The sequence below is a fragment of the Hyperolius riggenbachi genome, chromosome 8 (genome assembly GCF_040937935.1).
Source record: "Hyperolius riggenbachi isolate aHypRig1 chromosome 8, aHypRig1.pri, whole genome shotgun sequence".
In the NCBI taxonomy this organism is placed as follows: domain Eukaryota; kingdom Metazoa; phylum Chordata; class Amphibia; order Anura; family Hyperoliidae; genus Hyperolius; species Hyperolius riggenbachi.
The window spans coordinates 51,247,894-51,262,661 of record NC_090653.1 but is presented as its reverse complement, the minus strand read 5'-3'; the positions used below and the strand labels follow the sequence as shown (position 1 = coordinate 51,262,661).

The window sequence follows — 14,768 nt, the reverse complement described above, 5'->3', positions numbered from 1 at the left end:
GGCGGAGACCACTAGACACCAGGGAGCTGTATGGGAAGGAGGAGGCCACTAGACACCGGGGAGCTGTATGGGAAGGCGGAGACCACTAGACACCAGGGAGCTGTATGGGAAGGAGGAGGCCACTAGACACCAGGGAGCTGTATGGGAAGGAGGAGGCCACTAGACACCGGGGAGCTGTATGGGAAGGCGGAGACCACTAGACAACAGGGAGCTGTATGGGAAGGCGGAGACCACTAGACAACAGGGAGCTGTATGGGAAGGAGGAGGCCACTAGACACCGGGGAGCTGTATGGGAAGGCGGAGACCACTAGACACCAGGGAACTGTAGAGGGGAGGGGTGGCATTAAACACCATAGAACTTTACAAGGGAGGGAAGTGGCCAGTAGAGGTTTGCTTGCGACTTGGTCTCAGTGTTCAATTTCAGCCCACTTTGTGTTTGAGTTTTGACACCCCTGATCTAAAGCTTTATGGCATGTTGGCTGGCTTCTGCCATATTTTCCAAGAGTCTACCTGTCAGAGCTGTCCTGTGTGTCTGCTTCCTGCAGCATTGAGGAATCTTCTGTGTGAATGAAGGATTGTCTATAACAAGGGTTCCTCTTCATTGCCACAGGGTGTCCCATTTCCTCAGAACGAGGCGAATGCTATGGACGTGGTGGTCCAGTATGCCGTATACAGGCTCGGCTTCCAGCTGGAAGATATCATTGTGTACGCCTGGTCTATCGGAGGATTCACAGGTAAGAGGGGGTGCTGGAGCTTCCAGACATTCTGGGAGGGAGTGGGAATCAGAGTGGGTAATGTGGGGGAAGATGCCACCAGAGGACCTATCTGCATATAGAATAGCAAGAACTATCTGTCTGGTATGATAGTGTGCCTAAAGGCGCGTACACACGCTGGACTTTTTCAAACTACGGGTTGCAGGGCGGTCGGTCTGACGACAGTTGCACGTGAGCACAAGCTGTCATCAGACTGATAAGACTGATTTTTACTGATCCGCTAGGCGGATCAGTTGATTCTATCAAGTCTGTCGATCGATTTGCAGCTGATTTCAATTGATTTGATCTATCTGACAGGATGGAAAATCTAGGTCAATCCTCTGCTGCCAGCAGATCGATGGCCCATAGATTTGCATTGGATCTAATAGCCCAATAATGCATTTAGATCGATTTCCAATAGATTTCATTCTGAAATCTGTTCCTAGTGTGTGGCACATGTCAGATTCCTGTCAGATTTGACTTGGCTTGACAGGCATCTGACAGAAATCTATCTGATGGTCAAATCTGCTGCAAATCTACAAGTGTATGGCCACCTTAAGCCTGGTCATATTACACAACCTAATGCTTGGAGGTACCTTTTGAACAAAAAAAGCTAAAGATGCATGAATGTCTTTTGTCTTGTACAGCCACGTGGGCCTGTATGTCCTACCCAGATATCAGCGCTCTGGTCCTGGATGCCTCCTTCGATGATCTGGTTCCTCTGGCCCTGAAAGTCATGCCAGACAGTTGGAGTAAGATAATCTTTATCTGTTTGTGGTTTCCCTCTCCTCTGTCCTGGCCTTACATTTTATGAAGTACAACGTTCATATTCTTGTCTGGTATGAAAGTCCATCTTCTTCTTCCTGCAGGAGGTCTGGTCACCAGAACAGTGCGGAAGTATCTGAATCTAAACAACTCTGAGCAGCTTTGCAGGTACGTTATCTCTGTCCACACAGTGTCTTCCATACGTACCACATTCAGCATACTAAAGGTAGCCATACATCTAGCGATGATGGGCAGATTTGACCAAGAGACAGATCTCTCTCGGATCAATTCTGATTGAAGAGAGTTCTGTTGGCTGCCCAAACACCGCAGGCCGATTTAAATCTATTGGGAATTTTCTGAGTCTGCTACATTCGCCACTTCCCCCCCAGTGTATAAATGTACCCCTGTGCATTTATACATTACCCGTCCTGTGTCGCCATCCGTCTTCAGAATCCGTTGCTCGTCCATTAGCGGTATACACGCCGCATAGCGACAGCGGTGGATTCCAAAGACGGATGGGCACTTCGCAGTTGGTGACACAGGACATATAAATGCACACATGGTAGGTACATTTATACACTGCGGGAACCGGGCCGAAGGTTTAATCGCGTTTGTCGCCTGATATCACTCTCCGTTACTGCTGCGGTCCCGATCAACCACAACAGCCCGACATCTTGCAGTATGTCCGATCGATACATGAGACCAATTTTGAGCCACAATTATTTGCATCGCTGATCGTGCATACTCTTGGCGGCAACTATTTTCATCGGATGGTTGATCGGCCGCCAAGTCGAGAGATGTACGCAGTGTTCTGCCCAGACATTTTTTCCAGCCGGGTGGAATGAAAAAGTAGCTGGGCGGAGCAAGATGGGAGAAGGCAGGACCGGGGCAACACTGCCTACAGCATAAGAGGAGGATGAGGAGGCGAGCTGATGACAGCCCCGTGGTCACCAAAATTTTTCAGGTGAAGCACTCTGCTGTGAGAGCCTGGGGAGAACACTGTGTATGGGTGCTTTTAAGTCGAGAAATGTACCCTCTTTTGTACTGGCTTTTAGAGATCTCCGTAAACAAACATTCCGCAGAGATAATCTACCAGCACTAAATATGTCACCACCAGTGATACATTTCAGAAAGTAAATCAGGGAGAGGAAAGATTTTACACTGGACAAACACTGACTAAATCATTTATAAATAATGTAAAAATAAAAATAAGTAATCTAATTATTTTGACCAAAGTTTCTTAACCCTCTTATGACCACGTCACGCCGTGTGCGCATCTCCACTTGAATGACGGAGCTCCACTCTGCCATCAGTCTCCAGCAGCGATCGCCGCAAGGAGACTTTTAGACGGTGACACCGCCGTCTATTTACACTGTACAGCACTGTGATCTACGGCAGCGCTGTCCTGGGGAAAGCCGTGTGACACCTGCGAAGCACTGAAGCGATCCTCTGTCATAGGCTGATGCCTATGACAGCCGATCACGCTTAATGGCTGATGAGGGGAGGAAGGGCTGGGGACAAAAAAAATAAAAAATAGCAATATTTATTTAAAAAAAAAAAAAAAAAACTAAACAAATATTTATAAAAAAATAAAAAATCCCAGCAGGGATCACAGCCCACCAACAGAAAGCTCTGTTGGTGGGCAGAAAAGGTGGGAATCACTTGTGTGCTGAGTTGTACTGCCCTGCAGCGAGTCCTTAAAGCTGCAGTGGCCTAAATAGTAAAAAAAAAAAAAAAAATAGCCTGTTTACTAGGGGGGTGTAAGCCCACGGTCCTCAAGTGGTTAAACCCCTGCCATTCAGCTTGACGGGTTGAGCACTCCTGTTATTGACTGCTCTGTGTGTGTCTCTCCGCCAGGTACCAGGGTCCTGTGTTACTGATCAGGAGGACAAATGATGAAATCATCACCACGTAAGTGAAGGTCACAGCCATTTACATGAGAGTGATGCTTGCATACCGCCGTCTGATTGGTTAATTTTCCTTTACAGAACTCAAGAGGACATTTCATCAAACCGGGGGAACGACCTCCTGCTCAGTCTGCTGCAGAGTCGGTGAGGAGGAGCACTCAGCATCATTGGCACTGATCACCTTCTAACATAACTGAGATTGTCAGCCTTGATTTTATATATTCTGACTTACATGCCCATCTACAGAATAAAGTGCACCTCCCACCTATCCTACCTAGCACTGCAAGGCTCTAGCAATGGCGTCACGCTGCAGCCCTTGTCTTCCTGGAGGGGGGGTCCTCCTACTCTTTGCTGAAACCCCACCCCCTGCAGTCACTTCTGGGATGGGCTCCCTGGGCACAGGGAAAGGAGGGGGGGGGGGGGTGCACTTATTTACTCCTCCTATTTTGCTAATGATGGATCAAACTACTAAAAGCATGCTAAAAGTTATATTAGAAGATAAACTGTACCTAATTATTATACTCTAAATTACTGAAAAACTTGAAAACCATGACAATTTTATAATAAAAATATATTTCTTATAGTCAGTTTGCTGCCAGTCAGTGGATTAGTGCAGGTGTTGCAGATGAGTAAAACAGCATCCTGCCTTGTGCAGCTAATAACTCCTGTGACAAGGGGGATGATTCATGAAACTGTGGTAATACTGCAGTGCACACAGCGCTTAGCAGTATTACCTTCACTTCCTCATGCAACATTGCAAGTTGCGCCAGTAGCGCAACTCGTGGTACTAGAGTAGCGTGACCGTTGCTACGGTAACTATTGATAACGCTTGTTAGTTACGCACTTTACCATAGCAACGGTCACACTACTCTAGCAAAGGTTGCACTACTGTAGTATCGCGAGTCACACTGCTGGCGTAACTCAGTGCTGCAGGTGGAAGTGAAGGTAATACTGCCGTATGCTATGTGTGCACCCCAGTATTACTAGCGTTTGATGAATATACCCCCGGTGGGAAATTCTGGAACAGTCACCTTTCTGAAGTGAAGGCTGCAAAGATTTCCCTATATCCAGATGAAAAGAAAGCAGTGTGTCTGGCTGCAGATCTGAAAGGTGAACTCTGTGCCATGGATTGATGCCGATACTGATCAGGAAGGTATGTTTACACTGAGAAATGCCTACTTACCTGGCCAAATCTGCTTTCCTTTCAAGTTCCACCCCATCCTCCTTACTGCTACTGTAGCAGCAGTGCCAGCCTGCCCTTGTATGTCTGACAAGTGGCAGGGATGCCCCTCGCACAGTCGCTGTCCTGCCCTCGCATTGCTAGAGAGGATGAGGCAATAGTGATGGGTATTTGTGTGTGTTTCACCAAATTTTCATTTGAAGAACTCCCTGAGTATCTCACTGAGGCCAGGATCACACTTAAAGGATGAAAAACGGATCCGTTATTTTGAAAAGGAGTGCTTTGTTACATTGGGCAGGGCCGGAGCTACCATAGGAAAAAGTGGGCAATTGCCCCAGGGCCCCTGAGCCTGTAGGGGCCCCCAAGGTGTCCCTCCCCCATCTTAGCTTTTGCTCCCCAGGGACTCTGCAGAGTCTAAGTTGGGAGGTGATTGGGGGAGGGTCAGCAGCCAGCACAGGGCCTCTAATGACTCTTTTTAATCGGGGTGTCTGTTGGGGGGCCCCCAGGCTAATTTTGCCCTAGGGCCCAATTGTTACTTGAACCGGCCTTGACATTGGGCATCAGGTTTTCATCAGGGTCTTCATTTTTGTGGAGCCTCCTGCTCAGTATACCGGTCGCCATCATATTTGGGGGAAAGGGAATGGAAGCAGCTGAAGGCAAACGGAGTGAAGATGGATCCAATTGACCGGTAATCAGATCCGTTTGCCACCTAACGCAAGTGTGAACCGGGCCTAACAGTGTGGATTAACTGATGGAATAAAAGCCACCTTATTGGAAATGGTGTGCTAACTTACCTTGGACTTATCAAGTATCTCAAATGGTAGTTTGGCTCACTACCTTGGTTATGCACCCAATGAACTTTCAGTAATTGGTGCGACTTTGTAACCCTTTACTGGTCTTATTTTTCTGTTTGTCTCCCTGTCTGCAGCTACCCCAATGTGATGACGGAGGAGGGGCGGAGGGCGGTAAGGTTGTGGCTTGCAGCCGCCACTCCTGAGCAGGAAGGTAAGCGGCCATCTTGAATATTTCTTGTAGTAGTGTGGCATATGGGGTCCGGCACTCAGAGGGCTTGTAAGGCCTTGAATTAGGGACAGATTTAATTTATGTATTCAGTTACTGGCAAAGTCATTCGTATTTAACTGTGTGTACAATTTTACTTTCTAGCATTAAAGGGTTCCAAGAATAAAAAACGTAATGTAAAGCTCTGTTCATGCTGCCAGGATCCGCAGGTATCAACAGCAATAAGTCACTCACTACTGCAAATCATCCCAGATCTGAAACTCCGCCCCCCCAATCAGCAAAACTGCCATGGCATTTCTACCGTAGTTCTGGCCACCCCCAGCTCAGCAGCCACAGCCTAACGGGCTGCTCCCAAGCTGGTGATGGGCCACGGGAGCTAAGGTGGGGATGGCCAACGCTTCGGAAGACTTGGGATAAAAATGTCCGAACTGGTTTTGCCGACGGAGAGCTCGGAGTTTATTTATTTTAAGTATTTATATAGCGCCAACATATTACGCAGCGCTGTACAGAGTATATTGTCTTGTCACTAACTGTCCCTCAGAGGGGCTCACACTCTAATCCCTGCCATAGTCATATGTCTGTGTATGTATCGTGCAGTGTATGTATCATAGTCTAGGGACACTTAACGTATCTGTATGTTTTTGGGATGTGGAAAGAAACCCACTCAGACATGGGGAGAACATACAAACTCCTTGCAGATAGTGCCCTGGCTGCGATTTGAACCGGGGACCCAGCGCTGCAAGGCGAGAACACTAACCACACCGCCACCGTGCTGCCTGGATATAGATTAATACAGCTCTAACACAGAGCATTACAATCGGGGCTCTTTCAATCTTATATATTTATAAACTTGTCTCTCTTTAAAGTACCCTACACAGAAATTCACTGATGCAAATTTTCTTCCTGCTGACATTGCTCTACCCCTCCTCAGTCATTTGGAGCACAGGTTCTCTTTAGTCACATGAGCACTGCAGTGATACAGGCCATATAGTGAGGAGCAGGGTGAGACTGTTCCTCCACTGAACCATGCTTCTATACTGAGTGATGGTCTATGTTATGGTTGCCAGTCAGTAGGGAGGCGTGGCTTCAGTGTTCTATTGGACATGTGATCTAACAGAAATTACTATTTATACCACATTATTGTGTCTGTCTGTTGTAACTATGGCCTGCCTGACCCATCTGCTGACTGTCATATGGTGTTCCCACAGCCTCAGTGCTCAGCCAGTACGGGGTGGAAGAGGACTGGTGTCTGTCTGTCCTGCAGTCCTACAAAGCAGAGAGCTCTGGAGGGTTTCCATGGAGTGTAGGTGAGTGCCAGATGGAGTGATTTCACTGAGCTTTCTTTCTTCCTTTAGTAAATGTGTTTTCCTGAAGGGTACCTGAAGTGAGGTTAGATACTTACCTTTGTAGCGAGAGGCTGTGGATACCATAAAGCCTTGCCGCTAGATTAAGTACTGCACTTGTATGAGTCCAGGCTGGTGCATGTGCAGTATAGATGCGCCGTCTTTGGAAGCGCTCAGGGACGTGAGTACTTCCGAAGGCTGCCCGAGGAGTGCCAAAGACACAGCTGGTAGCATAATTTCAATGGGGGGCGGTGATGGGACGAAGACGGGACCGGGAAGGCTCTTTGGTAGACAGTCTTCCCTCTACATAGGTAAGTAAGCAACCTGATGTGAGTTTCCTTACTTTGTTTTATAGTGTCCCCAAGGCAGAGTTGGCAGAGCAATTGGGATACAGAGGCATGTTAGATGGTAAAGTACATAGCTCTGTGCAGGGCTGTGGAGTCGAGAAGTCTGAGCAATTTTGGGTACCTGGAGTCGGAGTTGGAGTCAGTGGCTGCATAAACTGAGGAGTCGGGAGTCAAATGATTTTTGTACAAAATCCACAGCCCTGGCAAGTATTAGACTAAGGCAGGGGTCTGCAACCTTTAAGACATAAAGAGCCACTTGGACCCGTTTCCGAAAAGAGAAAAAAAACTGGGAGCCGCAAAACCATTATAAAACAAATCTAACACTGCATATATTGTTTCTTACCTCAATGCTATATACAGGATCAGATATGACCCCAATATGCACAAATTGTAAGCAGATATGACCCCAATATGCACAAATTGTAAGCAGATATGACCCCAATATGCACAAATTGTAAGCAGATATGACCCCAATATGCACAAATTGTTAGCAGATATGACCCCAATATGCACAAATTGTTAGCAGATACGACCCCAATATGCACAAATTGTTAGCGGATATGACCCCAATAAGCACAAATTGTTAGCAGATATGACCCCAATATGCACAAATTGTTAGCAGATATGACCCCAATATGCACAAATTGTTAGCAGATATGACCCCAATATGCACAAATTGTTAGCAGATATGACCCCAATATGCACAAATCGTTAGCAGATATGACCCCAATATGCACAAATCGTTAGCAGATATGACCCCAATATGCACAAATCGTTAGCAGATATGACCCCAATATGCACAAATCGTTAGCAGATATGACCCCAATATGCACAAATCGTTAGCAGATATGATCCCAATATGCACAAATCGTTAGCAGATATGACCCCAATATGCACAAATCGTTAGCAGATCTGACCCCAATATGCACAATCCTTCAGCAGATATTAAAAGAAAAACCCATTTAGTTTTCTAGTCAGAAGACCTCCTGTCACAATCTCCTCCTGTCCCGACCTCCTTGTGGCGCGCAACTCCCACGATCCTCTTCCTTCCCGACGTCACGTCCTACCTGCATTACACTGCAGGGCTACGGGAAAATGGCCGCCCGAAGCCCTGCACTGCATCGGTCCGGCTGCCTCTCTGATAGGCTGCCGGCCAGCGGCAGCACACGTCACGCGCGCCGCAGCCACTGACACACACTACCGGAGTCGCGGCTGAGCCGCATCCTAGGAGCCGCGGCAAAGGTAAAAAAGAGCCGCATGCGGCTCTGGAGCCGCGGGTTGCCTACCCCTGGACTAAGGAGTCGAGGAGTCAGTCGGAAGTTATCCCAATAACTCTGCAGACACAGCGCAATACTTTCCTGTGTATTAATGTGATGTCTTTGCTCTATTTAGGAGAAGAGATGAACGTAGAAGGAAGACAGCAGCTTGCCCTGTACCTTGTATGTATCATACGTGTTCTGTGTACCCTCACGCTATTCTGCTTCTGTGTCTCTGGCCTCTCGTATGTATCAGCTTGGATTGGATCTATTTGGATTGTAGGCATTGTCTAGATATCCATGCTTGTGTCTAATGCCGGGTACACACCATGCAATTTCCCAGCAGATTTCGGATCAATAATTTCTGACATGTCAGATCTAATTTCTGTTTTTCTGATCAATTTTTGCAGAAAATCAGAAAATCAATCAGAAAAACTATCGGAAATCAGATTGGACCTGTCGGAAATTATCGATTCGGCCTGAAATCTGATGGGAAATTGTATAGTGTGTACACTTGGCATTAGGGCTGGTACACACCATGCAATATTCCCAATAAACGGAAGTTTCCCCAATGCCTGGTACACACGATGCAATTTTCTGTTAGATTAAGGGTTGAATCGACTATTTCCTACAGGACTGATCTGATTACCGATCGTGTTTCTGATCGATTTTGCATAGAAGTTATGGGAAAATCTATCAGAAAAACTATTGGAACTATCGAAAATAAGGATTTGACCGTCATTCTGACAGTAAATGGCATTGTGTGTACCGGGCACTAGAAACATTTCCAGCATGTCCTGTCTGCTTCCGGGACGGTGAAGTTCCTGTCGATTTGACTGGAAATTTGCAGGGTGTGTACCATGCAATTTGGGCTTCTTTCTCCTAGGGGGGAATCAGACCGATTCCCTGCATGCAAATTCAGATGAACTCAAAAAGGCCTCCGAATTTGCATGTGGGGAAAAAATGGATGGTTGGCAGCATTTATTTTCATATTTCGCATGTGAATACCCATTGCCCTGCATGGCACAACCAGAAGGATTTGGGTGTGTACGGTCATCAGACAAACTGCCTGCCTGCGTCACAGAGACGGATGCCGTCATGCGTGGAAACTCTTTAGCCCGTTAAGGACCACAGGCCTTATCCTCTCTCCCCCCCCCCCCCCCCCCCCAAGCAATTTACAGCGATCAGCTCTTATAGACATCAGCTTATAAGAGCCGTTGTCTCTATGAGCCTCCCCAGGGGACAGTCAAGTGACACGGGTGTCCACAGTACAGAGCTGCTGTAGATTGCAGCACTGTACAATGTAAATAGACGGCAGTTTCGCCGCGGGGAGACTGATGATGGAACGGAGCTCTGTCACTCAAGCAGGGATGTGCGCGCCCCAGCAAAACATGCCAGCAGGACTTGACGCCAATTGCCGTTTGGCAGGCGGCAAGAGGCTAAGGTGCCCATACACGCATATATATATTCCCTCAGTTCAGCAAGACAATCGATCCCTCTCTGAAATCCACACACAGCACATCTATTATCAAAAGATTTCATCGAAGAAAGTATTGAAAATGGATTGCACCGCAGCATTGCACCTTTCCATGCAGTTCTATTCACTAATTCTTTGTATTACTAGAAGGAACTGGTACTTGCCATCACTAGCCGCCAGCTGTGCTAAATTTCAGAATCAGAGTCTGGGAGAGGAAAGTTCCCAATGGGCAAACACTGACTAAATGAATACTGTGAAAAAAAAATCTGTTGTATCCATTACATTATTTTCACTACAATTCCTCTTTAAAGGGAAGGTTCAGGCACGACCTAAAAAAAAATAATACAAATCCTCTTACCTGGGGCTTCCTCCAGCCCGTGGCAGCCAGGACGTGCCCTCGCCGTGGCCCCGCAGGCTCCCGGTCGTCTTTGGTGGCCGACCTGGCCAGGCTGGCTGCCAGGTCAGGCTTCTTCTGCGGTCCAACGTGCACCTCACGGGGGCGCGCTGACGTCATCGGACGTCCTCCGGGCTGTACTGCGCAGGCGCAGTAGTTCTGCGCATTTTGAAGCGCAGAAGAAGCCCAGCCTGGCAGCCAGCCTGGCCAGGTCGGGTCGGCCACCGAAGAAGACCGGGAGCCTGCGGGGCCACGGCAAGGGCACGTCCTGGCTGCCACGGGCTGGAGGAAGCCCCAGGTAAGAGGATTTGTATTTATTTTTTTTTAGGTCGTGCCTGAACCTTCCCTTTAAAGAGGAACTTTAAAGTATATGTCCAGGCTAAAAAATTAATAAAAATATACTTACCTGGGGCTTCCTCCAGCCCCTGGCAGCCGTCCTGTACCCTCGCTGCAGCTCCACTCCCCGCCGGAGGCCTACTTGCACTCCACCATGTGCCTCATGTGGTCGAGCTGACATCATCTGGACCATACTGCGTGCGCAGGTGCAGTAGTTCTGTGCCTGCGCTGTACAATCCTGATGACGTCAGTGCGATTTCCATGCCCCACATTGAAGCGCATGCAGATGCCGACCTGGCGAGGTCAGCATCTGCACCGGAGGAAACCGGGAGCCACCGGAGCTGCGGCCAGGCCACAGGACGGCTGCCAGGGGCTGGAGGAAGCCCCAGGTAAGTAGATTTTTGTTAATTTTTTGCCTGGACTTTCCCTTTAAAGTGATCCTGAGTCAGAGCTCGGGCACAAAATTAGACCTAAAGAGAGGGAAGCCTCAGTATTGAGGCTTCCCTCTCTATTCTACTGTCCGGAGCAGTACTTTTCAGCACAGGAAGATTTGGGCACAGCCGGGGCCACCATAGACCGTAATAGGAATTACTTCTATAGCGGCTCTCAGTGAGTAACGTCGGCGCTGTCAAAAGACGGAGCTGAAATTGCTTTTAAAACACAAGAATTCGGCCTCCAGCAATTGCCGGAAGCTGAATTATATCATTCCCCCACTATCCATGGCGGCCTGGAGGGGAATAGTAATGAATATGGCCGGACTTGTGCAGAAGCAGGATCAGCCATATACCGGCTGTATCCTGCGCTCAAGTCTAACGGCGCCAAGTTCAAATGTATGCTTACTGTCCCCTGTCACTAAGGGTAGCCCCTCCCCCTTCACCCCCCCCAAAGGTCTTCTACCTGTATCGTGGCTGCATGAGCTCGCCCAGGCATGCGCAATAACCCTGAGCCAAGGGCTCTCCATGCTACTGCGCATGCACCGCCGTGTTTGCATGTTTACTACGCGGCCACGCTGCAAGAGTAGAATTAACACGGCCCTGATCTGGAGGGGAGCTGCGCTTAGCAACAGGGGAGATCTGAGTAGAGAGGGAAGCCTCGATAGGATCCTCAAGCTTCCCTCTCTTAAGGTATCTGATTTTGATTCCAAGCTTTGGCTTGGGATCACTTCAACTCAGGATTGAATTTCATCCCAGTCCCAGTAACTGATCTCCGTCAAGAAATCTACCTCTAAATAGATCATCAAGGACATCTGTATGGCTGATATAGTTGTGAAACCCCTCCCACAATGTGATGTCAGGCCCATGGTCCTGACAGTTTCCGGTCTATGAACCTCGTTGCATTGTGGGAAAAAAACAAAACAACTTTTTGCCGATCACATTGTTAGTGGGTGTGTTTACAGATAAGGCCAGTTGGTGCTGTTTTTTCATGTCTGTTTGTGGTAACGATGATGACCTGAAGGCTGACTGTAGATCACACAACATGAACAAATTACACACAGCGTATCAATCATTTCTTGATCTACTATTTTTTAATTTTTTTCCCTTTGCAATGTATTGATTTATTTTTAGTATCTTTCGGTAAAGTTTCTCTTTAAGCCTCACACTGACCAATCTTCCGTCTGTCCTCAGGCACAGAAACATCTGCAGAACTTTGAAGCCACACACTGTACCCCCCTCCCACCCAACGCCTTCCACCTACCCTGGAGTGTATAATCTCTCAGGAACCCGTCTTCTATCCGCGCACACTGCTGCCTGTGGATCGATTCGCTGTCTTAACTCCGCCCTCTGCTCCCTACATGTGAACGGCAGCTAGCACCGGCAGAGCAAAGATGGCCGCCCTCCGCCCATCTCTCGTACCTCTTCAGACAAGCTTTGTTTTTTTTAAATTAATGACTTTTTGTTGAGCAGGAAAGGGTGTGATGAAGCCCTATAATAAGAATTTCCAAATAGAGCTATTAAAATGTGAATACTGCTTGTACAAAACATATGTCACTGTCATCGCATGAGACTTGACACCAGCACTACGTACCTTTTAGGATTTCCATGGCTGTTGCCCGACCTGTTTTCGTTTTTTTTACCATTGGATGTGGGAAGATGGAGACAGGAAGTACAGGGATATCTGCTGAGATTATTTTGTCTTCCCGAACAGCCGACAGTGTCCTTCCCCTTTGCCTTCCAGAAGCTGTGATAGTCCTTTCCGGCTGTGACGGTCCACGGCTGCTAATATCCAGCCCTATACTGCGGCTCTAGCCGGCCATGTTGGGTCTCTCGTGGATTTCACCCCGTCTGTTTGTGTTCAGTAGCTGTGCGGACATCTGGTGTCCTTATATGAAGAGTACAGTAACCTCCGTTCCCGAGAACCCAGGGCGATAATACTGAGGGTGGACTTATACCGTACTACAGTTTCAAGCATGGTTATGTTTTGTACACTAGCTGAGTACATCCAAAAGGGGAGATCTGGCCAATCACAGACCAGAAATTCTGCAAGTGTATAATTAAAGTGTTAGTCCGGTCATGGATGAGACTGCACTACGTTCAGTGCTGCTATGTAGAAATGCAATAGTCCATTATTACATGGTGTGAATTAGATCCTGTGATTGTTGTCTGAGGGCTCGTTTCCACTAGTGCGGCGTGCGTCTCGTAGACGCACGCCGGCACTGAGCGGGTGGGCGGGATCGCAGGCGATTCCCATCAGCCGTGCCATGCACGGCTATGGGAATCGCAGCCTCCGCCGCGAATTCTGTGGGGGTTTCCGGCCGAATCGCTACTGCAAGCGATTCGGCCGGCGGCGCCGTTGTCCCCTATGGCAGAGTTTCCCCGCGCGATTTGCCTGCGGGGAAACTCTGCGGATTCGCGGCCGTTTCCGCGAGAGTGGAAACGGGCCCTCAAAAGTTCTGCTTTGGTATGTTCTCTGATAACAAAGTAGAGCTCGTATAGCTGCTGAAAGAGCAGGTCAGAAACGCCTCCTCCAGTCTCCTCCCACATTTGCTTCTTTTTACATATGCCCCCTGAACAGAGGGAGGGGCCTGCGTTTGCTCTGCCTTCTCCCACCCACCCTGCACTGCTCAAACAGCTAGAGTATCCCACAAGGCATTGGCAGGTAATGCAGGACACGCCCAGGGTGCTGATCTGAAGGAAACAGGCACACACGGGTCACCTAACCAGCAGTTTGGGAGTCAGTTTATTGGGCATTATTTGTTTCTGGGTCATTGAAGGTGTAAAGCAGTTGGGTAAAGATGGTCAGTGAGAGTCTAATGTAACTTGGAATAGAGTCCATCAGAATTGGCTGGAAGTACATTTGATTGACCGGAGTCCAAACTGCATCCAGTGTGCATGCAAGGCAGAATTACCGGCATCTTTTTGACTATCTCTAGCAGTGAGGGAGGTGGATGAGAGAGAGAGGGAGAGAAAAGAAAATAAGGCAATCTTTCTCCAGAAATCCAGAACGAATGTTTAACAGCTGCTGAGATTTGATTCCTGAAGCTGAAGGGCCCGCTTCCACTAGCCACCACGTGTGGCTGGGAGACGCGCGGCGGCACTTCCGGGTCTGCTGGTACGCAGACGAATCCCAGAAGCCCTGCCATGCATGGCTATGGGATTCGCTGCCTCCCCCGCGAACACTGAGGGCAATGCTGAGCGATTCGCGAAGGTAAGCGAATCGGCCGGCGGCACCATTATTTCCTATGGCAGAGTTTCCCCGAGAGATTTGCCTGCGGGGAAACTCTGCGGATTCGGCCTGGTTTCCACGCTAGTGGAAACGTGCCCTAATTCCCCCTAGCAATCGGTACAACCAGGCTGCACACAACGTCTGAGTTGTTCAGGTCTGAGCTCCCTATCCTTAATGGTGTATGTAAGTGGAGGCGGAGCTTCACTGCCCTTCTATCAAGTACTACAGAGTAGTTAGGAAAAGCAATATGAGACGGCTATTTCTGAGGTGTGTGCTTTCTGGCAGCTGGAATGGTATTTTATGAATAAGATGCAGATAGGGCAGGTTC

The 14,768-nt window shown here is 48.3% G+C and overlaps 1 protein-coding gene across 2 annotated transcripts in view; it reads left to right on the top strand.

The window, feature by feature from the left end:
• The window catches only part of ABHD16A (abhydrolase domain containing 16A, phospholipase), a 53,661-nt gene extending 40,905 nt beyond the window's left edge, over positions 1-12,756 (top strand). The window contains exons 12-20 of one of the 2 annotated variants that reach the window (XM_068250405.1): positions 611-734; positions 1,400-1,504; positions 1,622-1,685; positions 3,375-3,428; positions 3,506-3,568; positions 5,533-5,609; positions 6,833-6,931; positions 8,707-8,753; positions 12,403-12,756. In XM_068250405.1, the coding sequence (XP_068106506.1) occupies positions 611-734; positions 1,400-1,504; positions 1,622-1,685; positions 3,375-3,428; positions 3,506-3,568; positions 5,533-5,609; positions 6,833-6,931; positions 8,707-8,753; positions 12,403-12,486 (717 nt within the window). In that variant the 3' untranslated portion in view covers positions 12,487-12,756. The remainder of the gene's footprint in view (positions 1-610; positions 735-1,399; positions 1,505-1,621; positions 1,686-3,374; positions 3,429-3,505; positions 3,569-5,532; positions 5,610-6,832; positions 6,932-8,706; positions 8,754-12,402) is intronic. The other variant, XM_068250406.1, reaches the window with a different exon arrangement.
• The last annotated feature ends 2,012 nt before the right edge of the window (positions 12,757-14,768 follow it).